The 9414-nt window shown below is 44.6% G+C and overlaps 1 protein-coding gene across 5 annotated transcripts; it reads left to right on the top strand.

Moving 5' to 3' along the window:
* The first annotated feature begins 2074 nt into the window (after nt 1-2074).
* On the top strand, nt 2075-8697 carry LOC123052554 (trafficking protein particle complex subunit 5). 5 transcript variants are annotated; one of them, XM_044475797.1, is made up of 9 exons: nt 2119-3342; nt 3646-3867; nt 4923-5006; nt 5559-5622; nt 6013-6090; nt 7141-7217; nt 7303-7369; nt 7452-7559; nt 8519-8697. In XM_044475797.1, exons 2-9 carry the CDS (start codon nt 3824-3826, stop codon nt 8546-8548), a joined length of 552 nt encoding a protein of 183 aa, XP_044331732.1. In that variant the 5' UTR covers nt 2119-3342; nt 3646-3823; the 3' UTR covers nt 8549-8697. The 5 variants fall into 5 exon arrangements, with proteins under 5 accessions (XP_044331728.1, XP_044331732.1, XP_044331730.1 ...); XM_044475795.1 differs by having other exon boundaries at nt 2119-3151; nt 4918-5006; nt 8519-8685; XM_044475796.1 differs by having other exon boundaries at nt 2120-3151.
* The last annotated feature ends 717 nt before the right edge of the window (nt 8698-9414 follow it).

Genomic DNA, 9414 nt, shown 5'->3' with positions numbered 1-9414 from the left:
TGGTGTGTGTACGAGACGTCAACGATGCTTCAAAACCGGGTTATGACGTGAAGAGGAAGTAGAAAAAATTTGTTCATGTCATAACAGTTGGATTTGAAGTGCACTCCGTACTAGGCTTCCACAAACTTTAAATGTGAAGGCTACGAGCTTGTTTTTTAAACGAGCTCCTTAAATTATAGTAATGGCCAGGGCACATATAATGACTCTATAAGAGTGCGAGTTATGAGTTATTCGTTATACTAATGGTTATTACGGTGATCGGTCACGCATGACACAAGTTGGGTGTTAGACTAGCCACAATGGGTAGTAACATAGAGTAGTAACATGCCCATGTTACTATTCTATGTTACTACCTCTATAGTGGGGAGTAACATATGTGTGGTAACATGCAACACTTCATTTATTAGGCTATAGACTCATCTTGCCTTGATATGTGTGATGTTACTCTTTTTTTCTCGAATATGCACGAGTGTGCATATCATATATTAAAGAAGAAGGGCAAAAGAATGCCTCCACCGTTAGTTACAATAGTTTACATAGTACTTCACTCCTCACGCCTATCCCACCGCGCTAACCGACTAAAGAAGGATGCTACATCTCCTTTTAGCAGGCCGGTCGACAACCAAACTAAACCCTCTAGTACAATCCTACCAAGTAGCGCCTCACACGAAGGCCTCGCTCCGTCAAAGACAATTGCATTCCTGTGCTTCCATAGTTCCCACAAGGTAAGCCCAAGAATGGTGCGCAAATCCTTTGTACTGGCTTTGTTAGGCCCAATCTTACCGCACAACCATGACGTGAGAGAATCATGTTGCGACGGCACCCAATCCGGCTTCCCCAAGGCCTGACAGATCTCCACTCAGATCACCCTGGCAAAAACACATGTAAGCAAGATGTGGTTAATAAACTCCTCCTCCTGGTCGCAAAAGGGGCACGCATCCTGATGCGGTAATCCTCGCCTTGCCAGGCGGTCCGACGTCCAGCATCTATCTCGTAGGGTAAGCCATGTGAAAAATTTGCATTGAGAGAGCGCCCTCGATTTCCACGTGAGATCCGCTGTGGGTGCCACTTCTCTCGCCCAGAACTTTGCCGCATATGCCGAGCGAACCGTGAACTGCCCATTATCCTCCCAAGACCAAGAAAATTCGTCTGTCACGTCCTCTGTAGGCTCCCAAGCGACCACCTCACGCCACAGTAGAAGAAACTCATGCAAAGCATCCAGTCCTAAGTTCGGACCCACATCCTGGGCCCATGCTCCATCCACCATGGCCTCCCCAACCGTCCGATTAGTGCGAATCAGCGCCGGGATCATGCTGTAGATCAAGGGAGCGACCTCCTGAACCCTTTGTCCATTCAACCAGTGGTCCTCCCAGAACAAGGTCAATTGACCATCCCAAGCAGTGCTCCTTGTGGCTGCTTTGAAGAGTAGCAAAGAGTCTTTGGGGACTTTGATGTTAAATTCCTTCCAAGGCATGGTATTGTCCGTTCTCTTAAGCCATAGCCATCTAGTTTGCATTGCCACGTTCATCCAGCGTAGGTTAGGTAGACCGAGACCACCTGCCCACTTCCGGATGCACACTGTCTCCCAAGCAACTGCATAGTTACCCCCATTCGCCTCCTTCCTTCGGCACCATAGGAAACCCCTACAAATCTTGTTCATTACTGCAATCGTTTTCATGTGTGATATTACTCATACTACTAGTAACTAGCTATGTTACCACATGCCTCTCTTTCTTCATTTATTGTTTGCCACATCATCTATTTTATCTAGATATGTGTGATGTTACTATCTATATTACTCCCAGTGTGGGTAGTCTTAGAGCATCTCCAGCCGGCCCCCAGGATGCCCCAGGAGCACTTTTTGGACGCCAACGCCTAATTTTTCTCCCAGCCGGGACCCAAGAGCTCAGTTTTCGCCGGATTTAGCCAAAATTAGCGCCGGCGCACACAGGCGAAACCAGCCTACCTGGGGCTCTTGGGGGAGGAGAGAGAAGGGTTTTGCATGTCTTTTGGCCCACAATCAGCCTCTCTTCACCCTTTTTCTCCGGGCCCCACCCACGTGCACTCTCTCTTTTCCTTCTCTCCTCGCCGCACGCCTGCCTCGCCGCCTTGCTCCTCTCCTCGCCGCGCGCCTGCCTCGCTGCACTCGCCGTCCAAGGCCCCGCTGCATCCTTCGCCGTCCAAGGCCCCGCTGCATCCTACGCGCTCGGGAGTGCCTCGGGAGGTAGGGGAAGACGCCGCCGCCGCCACGCGCTCTGGACGAGTACGAGTCCGCGTGGCCGCATGTCGTGGCGGCGCAGGTGCTGCACGCCTACCTCCCGAACCAGCACATCGCAGAGCAGGGAGAGGTTCCCACTGGGCAGGGACTGCAGCTTGGAGATGGCCTTGTCGACGTCGATCCGGTGCAAGATGGCGTAGAAGGGCTTCCCGGAGGTCCTGGCGGAGCTCGCCCGGGCCCGCCCGCCTGCGTGGCCGGGGCGGAGCTCGCCCGCGCCCGCCTCTGCGTGGCCGCGGAACACCGCCGCGCACAGGCTCGAGCCGCTGGAGCGAGCTGCTCGGGCGTCCACGGGCACCGCTCGCCTCCACGCCATGCTGGGCACCGTCTTCTCCCTTTGCGTCCCGCGCATCGGGCTCCAGGGCAACACCACCGCGCCGACGCCGCCCGCCACGCCGGCTCTGCCAAGTCGCACGGCCATGCGGCCCTCGGCGTCTTCCTCGACATGCTCAGGCCACCGTCGCCGCAAGCAGTCGCCCACGCCTAGGCACCCGCGGCCGACCAGCTCCTGCGCCGCGCGATCGACAATCTGGCCGCGGCAGCTTGTTGTGGTGAATGGAGAGAAGGAGGAGGAGCAGAGGAGAGACAGACGAGAGGGTGGGGGGACAACGAGTGGAAAAAATTTCACCCCCACCTCAGCCCTACCTTCACTCGTTTTGCACGAAGCCCCCCCACAAGCACAACAAACACATATCCCCGCCTCCCCGCTGTGTTCTTCCTCATCTACCCACTGCGCACGGAGGCTGTTCCCGGCGACGGGCGGTGAATTTCCCAGCGACGAGAGAGCCTGGATTCTGAAGTGCAGGCAGATCCACACCGTCGGTCCTGCTCCTCCGACGGCCGCTTCTCCTCCCGCAAAGTCCAGCGCCGCCACTGGTTCGTTTCCGCGCGGACTACCTGCACAGATCCGTCGACTGAGGGACCGCCAACATTTTGTGTTGGATCCCCTCTTTCTTGACTTTGAATCGGAAGTAACCATTCCTCTATGAAATGTTCCTGATGGGAACGGTCGATATGGATGATTTGTATGGAGCCACATAATTTCATACACCTTTAGAATTTCATAGGTTAGGCCACAAGCTCTAAAGCAACATTTTTCTTTCCGAGTATAGCATAGCTCTTTCCAGATGATTCGGAAGATGCATACAGCGTCTCAGTTTTCTACTATTTGTTGTCTTCAATTACTGATGCTGTTTGTTTCATGCAATTCTCTCCATGCCATTAATTACTCTAGAGAACCTTTCCAGCATGCTGAGCACATAAATTGATTCACCATGTGACTAATGAGCATTGATCAGTGGTACAAACTGCACGTCACTGTTATGATATGTCACCAAGAGTGTGACTATATATGATTTTACGCCTTTCAGGTGCTGTGGTCGACAAAAGCTACCTCACTTCTAGTGTTGCAGCGAAGAAATAAGAAGCCAGGAACCCCTTCTAAACGGATTCAGCCTGTGCAGTATTCCAAGAATTCTGAAGAAACCCCAAGGAAAGAGACCCAGAGGAGGGCGGGCAAGATGATCAGTGTTGGGAAGACGAAGCAGTATGCAAACGTTCTCGACAAGCTCCTCAGCCGTGGCAGACAGGAGGTACACTTCCTTCCCATATCAAAACCCCTTCAGATATTTGTTTCTGGCAGCTCTCTTAGTAAGGCATAGGTTAGGTAACTGAGACAGATTCACAGGTTAGGGTAGTAGCTGGGCAGAAAGTGTTTCAGATCCTGCTTAATTAGTTTGAGCAGCAGAAGTTTTCTTACTCATCGACTGTAAATTGTGGGAGTATTGTTTATTTGAGTAGTATGCAGTTGGCAATGTGAATTTTGTTGAAAGTTGAAGCTGAATGCATGGTGTAGTTATAGCTTCCATTGGAAACGTGGAGGAACCGAGGAACTATTGCCCAAACCCACTACTCTATAATCGTGTTTCAAGAATGGAAGGAAATGGGTTAATATTCTGCATAGTAGCAAAATATATTGAAGTGGAAGTTACTTGACAGCTTAGTGATACTTTCAATTGGATAAATTAAAGAGCTAAATATATTTATTACTGTAGCCTAATTGCAAAATGTGAATGTATTCAACCATTCATTCTTTTCATTGGTAGTAGTTGTGTTTCTGAAGTTAAATTGAAGGTTTCGACAGCGTCTACTTGTATTTGTCCCAATATAGGCTGTATCATACGTACAAATTTCTTATAATACAGCCATCACATTAGTATGAAAAATACTCCAAATGATTTCTCATTAGTTTCTAAGTACATTCTAGTGAACCTAAACTGTAGTTACTGCCCTGTAAGCAATGAGAAGGAATTGTTTCATCAAAAGGGCCAAACACAATGATAACAACGACTCTTGCATTAATTGAAGGGGTAAAATAAATAGCATCAAAATATATTGAAGTGAAAGGTACTATGCACTGTAATGCTACTTTCGATTGGATAATTTTCTAGAGCTAAATATATTGCGTCTATCCTATCCTGATTGCAATGTGAGATGTGTTACTTCCTAAGTGGCAAAGGATTTGGATGTGAGATTTAGTGGCACATTCATTCTTTTCGTTGGTAGTTTTTAGCATGTGCCAATATATATTATTTTCCTGTTTTGTTATGATACATGTTTCATAAATGTTCTGTATTCCGTAGGTCAGTTTGAGTGCATTCGCATTCTTGTTCTCGGAGGTGGTTCAATACAACCAGACACAAGTTGACAACATTGCTGACCTGGAACGAAGGTAGCCTCTATGTTCTTATTCATGCATCTGTTCATATTGTTGATGAAACTGTATTGTTGTTAATTATATCCACTCTTAACAGTTTTTACTGTCCTACGGCATTTCATTTGTCCTGATTTGATTGGTACCTTGTAGCTGGCAACCTTTTTTAGTCCGTACATGCTACTCTTTGATATCCGGGTCACATATTTCAGGCGCTATGTGTTTGCCACTTACTGTATGTTATTGTATCATCTGGAATTTCAGATAATGCAAAAGGTTTACAACAACTTGTTCACATGTTGAGATGCGATGCAACTATAACATTTGGTTGATCAATTATTATTATTTCCGTGACGTGGTCGATCTAATTTCTGCAACATTATTTGTACCTCTAATGTTTCAGTATATCTCTCTCTTTGGAGAATGGAGACCACAGTCTTATTGTGCTAAATCATGCAAGGACATTTGACAATGTTTCTCATTAAAAATACACCGCTCCATATTCATGTGTTAATATTCTTTGATGCTTAGCATAACATCCCTTCCTCTCATTTTATGTTTTATACGCAGGCTGGAGGACGCTGGTTATGCTGTTGGTGCTAGAGTTCTTGAACTGCTGTGTCACAGGGAGAAGGTTTGACGCGTAGTTCTTTTCTTATTCCATGATTTCATTGGTCGTCTATTGCTTCATATACTTAAAATGATGATAAAGTTAACAGAACAACAGTCAAAATTCGTCGCTTCTTTGTTGCGAGTGGCATGGCATAGTCATCTCGTTTTTCTTGCATAACTTCAAACTTGCTGTTTGTAACTTAGTATTCCCATGTCTTTTTCTAAAGAGGAAGTCATAGCAACAATATCTATAGCGCAACATCTGACATGCCAGCATCTATGATTTCTCTTATTAAGGTTCCAGGTGTTCTCCAAATTTACATCATTAGCCTCGTTATTGACTTATTGTGTATGTGCTCTCTAAACTGTTATCCTGTCGAGATAGTCATGTTAATAATAATAGTCAATCCAGGGGAATAGACGAGAGACTCAACTGCTGGGGATTTTATCATTCATTCACAGCACTGTATGGAAAGTACTGTTCGGAAAGGTAATCTATTTTACATATCAATCTTCTGTTATTCCTACTCTGTTCCGCAATAGTTGGAGTGATTGCCATAATTTAGGTGTTCTTGTAACATACTTACGTTTTTTCCATTCAATGAGGTTGTCCCATCAAAAGATTGTGGGCCGAGCTTGTTTGTTAGTGGCCTGACTTCTGGGGTGTTTGATGTTCTCTGCCACTGCCTGACCAAGCACACCTATTTATTTTTATTTGGTTTCTGTTTTTCTGACTGAATGGAAGCCTTGGCGCAGCGGTAAAGCTGTTGCCGGGTTCGAGTCCTGGAAACAGCCTCTTGCAGAAATGTAGCTACGTGCACCGGGCTGCCCTTATTTTCTGTTTATTGTTTGTAGATAATTTCTCCTATTTAAATATAAAATAACATATGCTGAAAATAAATACAGAATTACGTATCACACCGAAGGCTGGAAATTAGAGAAATACTTTAATCCAATGGCAACTCTTTGCTAGAGTAATTACCATTTTGAACAATGCAAAATTGTGACAATATGACCTGTTTGTCCATGTTTCAATTTGGTTGCTAGTGCAAAAGCAGAGTCAATTAGCATAGATTATTCCACATATTCATGTATGTACTGATATTATAACATGATTTTATTAATTTGTACCATTATAACTACGTAATGTCAGAGTTGAGGTATCAATTTGGTCGATGTTGCATTTGTGCACTAATTTAACACCTGGTGATAAAGTTCCCTTGTCTGAAGCATTGGGATCTAATGAGCACTTCTCTTTGCACTTACTGACACAAATTTGACTAACAAACTTAACACAGCTTTCAGCATCACATTTCTGGCATGACGACCCTTGATCCTAAAATTCCTATTGTCCAGAATTCCGAAGAAGATTTATGATTCTCGTATTTTAAACAATTTCCTCAGTTGTTTTATACAAGAAATTTTTGCATCCATTTATCATGTGTTGATAGTAAGTCCGCCTGTCGTTCTGGTCTGATTGCTGGACTGTGTGGACTTATTTGTTGGCTTATCCCGGTAGATGGTTTCTTACTGTTTCCAGGTGGCTGACTCGCTTGAGAAAGGAACAGAACATGAGGATGAATACATGATTAGTGAAAAGGAGCTTCTTGTTAACCGGTGTGATGAATTCGTTTTTCTTTAACTTCATAATATTTTTCTTCCCATACAAATCTGAAACCTGGGAACCTTTTTATTTGATCAGGTTCATTTCCGTGCCGAAAGACATGGGGGCATTCAACTGTGGAGCTTTTGTTGCAGGGATTGTAAGGGTGGGAATTCCAGCTCAAATATTTAAGTCAACCGTGTCTTCTTCGATACACAACGTATAAACCTTCATAAAATTTCTTACAGGGCGTATTGGACAATGCTGGTTTTCCAGCGGTAGTTACGGCACATTTTGTGCCAATTGAAGGCCAGCAGAGGCCCAGGACAACAATCTTGATTAAATTTGCTGAAGAGGTATAGGACTGTGTTGTTTTACTTAACTTCTGCTGCACATTAACGAAGAATATATCCTATTGTGTAACTGAGAAAGACAGAAGGGGTGATTTCCTTTCTTTGGGTAAAAATCTTTTGCTAGAAGATTTAGTGATACTATATTTAGGTAAATTATTTGTTTTTGTACAAGCTGCTAAACAGTAAGGGCATCTACAACCATAACGGGAAATTTTGGCCCCTCAAACATCCGCGGATGCGTCCGGTCAGTGTCCGGGCATGTCCGCTTTTAGCCCCTATTTGTCCATGCACACAACCATGCCCCCACTTTTCCCCCTATATGTCCGGTCACAAGCATATGATTGATGGAGAGGAAGAGAGAGAAAAGAAAGAAAGAATAAAGAAAGAGAAAAGGTGGTCCGTGGTGGGTCAAATCCTACGTGGCGCCCTGCCCGGACATCCCCATATCCTTGCTATATATGGACTGGATATGGGGATTTGCGGACAGTTTGAGGGGTCCGGTTGTAGATGCTCTAAGTGCCTAAAATAGATGTAACTAGAGATGATACCCTCCACACATTGCTGTGGGAGTTGGCTGCAATTATTTCAATGAGATTCGGTTGTATGAAACATTAGTTGGATTAAGAATATGAGAATTACTGAGCTAATATAATTTGTTGTATTTTATTATTGTATAGTTGTAGAATATTTATTAAATATGAGTCGCATGCATGGTGTATGTTAAGGTGTTTTACTAGCTAAGCACCCCAACCGAGAAGAGATCCTCTTTAGAAATATGTGGCAGGTTCTAGATAATTGACGTTCGATTGTAATCGGCCGAGCAGGATATAATGAGCTAGTGCCCAAATTTGTTGTCACCTGTAGTAGAGATGAAAGATGAAAGGCAGTAAGAAATGGAGTATTTGTGACTAATGTTTTAGATTGATTGAGGTGACCTTTTCTGAATAAATGCTCATTTTCAGGTTTTACGTCGGGAATCAAGACTTGGCTGAAATGCACACCAGGCTATTTCTTCTGTTCTGTTTGTAAGATGAATCCATTTCAAATATGTTTTGTTCTTGATTTATGTAATACTAATATACTGGTAATTTTCCATCGAAAAGGTATACTGGTAATTTTGAGAATATAAGCAGTAGCCTCATTTTATGAGTGTCTGACACAGGAATACTAGCAAATTGTATGTGCAGAAGGGAAACATCAAAAAGATTAGAAGAGCCCACGGGGAAGTTGAAAAGTGGACTAGTTGCTTTCCTGCATGTTATGGCCTGTTTGGTTATCTACATCGTTTTTGGTCTATTTATCTGTGGCTGAGTTTAGCTGGCTGAGAGAATACATGCAAAAAGTCATGTTGTGCACAGGTGCAAAGCATGGTGTTTCGCTGTGCACGGCCTAATGTTCTGGCACCCTTTCTCATTAATAATGGCGACCTTACAACACATTCTATATATACCTAAGAGTCATACGCTAACTTATTTATCTCAGCATGCAAACATGCCTCACCATATAATTATGAATAGGATAAGGCACACCTCAACATTCATGCATGGGAAAAGACCCATCACAACATTCAGCCATGCATGAAAAAATATTTTTCATTTAATTATTTTACTTATATTCAATAAATATTGTTACAACTAAATGTAATAAAATATAATAGAATTGTTACAACTAAATTCAATAATAGAATCGAATCGAAGTGACGCTTTCCCTCCTCCCCCCCTCCCCGAAACCCTTCCCCCTCGCGCCGCCACCCGCGAGGCGGCCGGGGCGGGCGCCCAGATCCCTCCGCCGCCGGTCCCCCCTCCCCCTCCCTCCTCCCTCGCCGCCGCCAGGGGGCGTGGCCGGGCTAAGCCCGACC

This window comes from Triticum aestivum, chromosome 2D (assembly GCF_018294505.1).
Source record: "Triticum aestivum cultivar Chinese Spring chromosome 2D, IWGSC CS RefSeq v2.1, whole genome shotgun sequence".
Classification (NCBI taxonomy): Eukaryota; Viridiplantae; Streptophyta; class Magnoliopsida; order Poales; family Poaceae; genus Triticum; species Triticum aestivum.
This window is presented reverse-complemented; position numbering and strand designations above follow the sequence as displayed.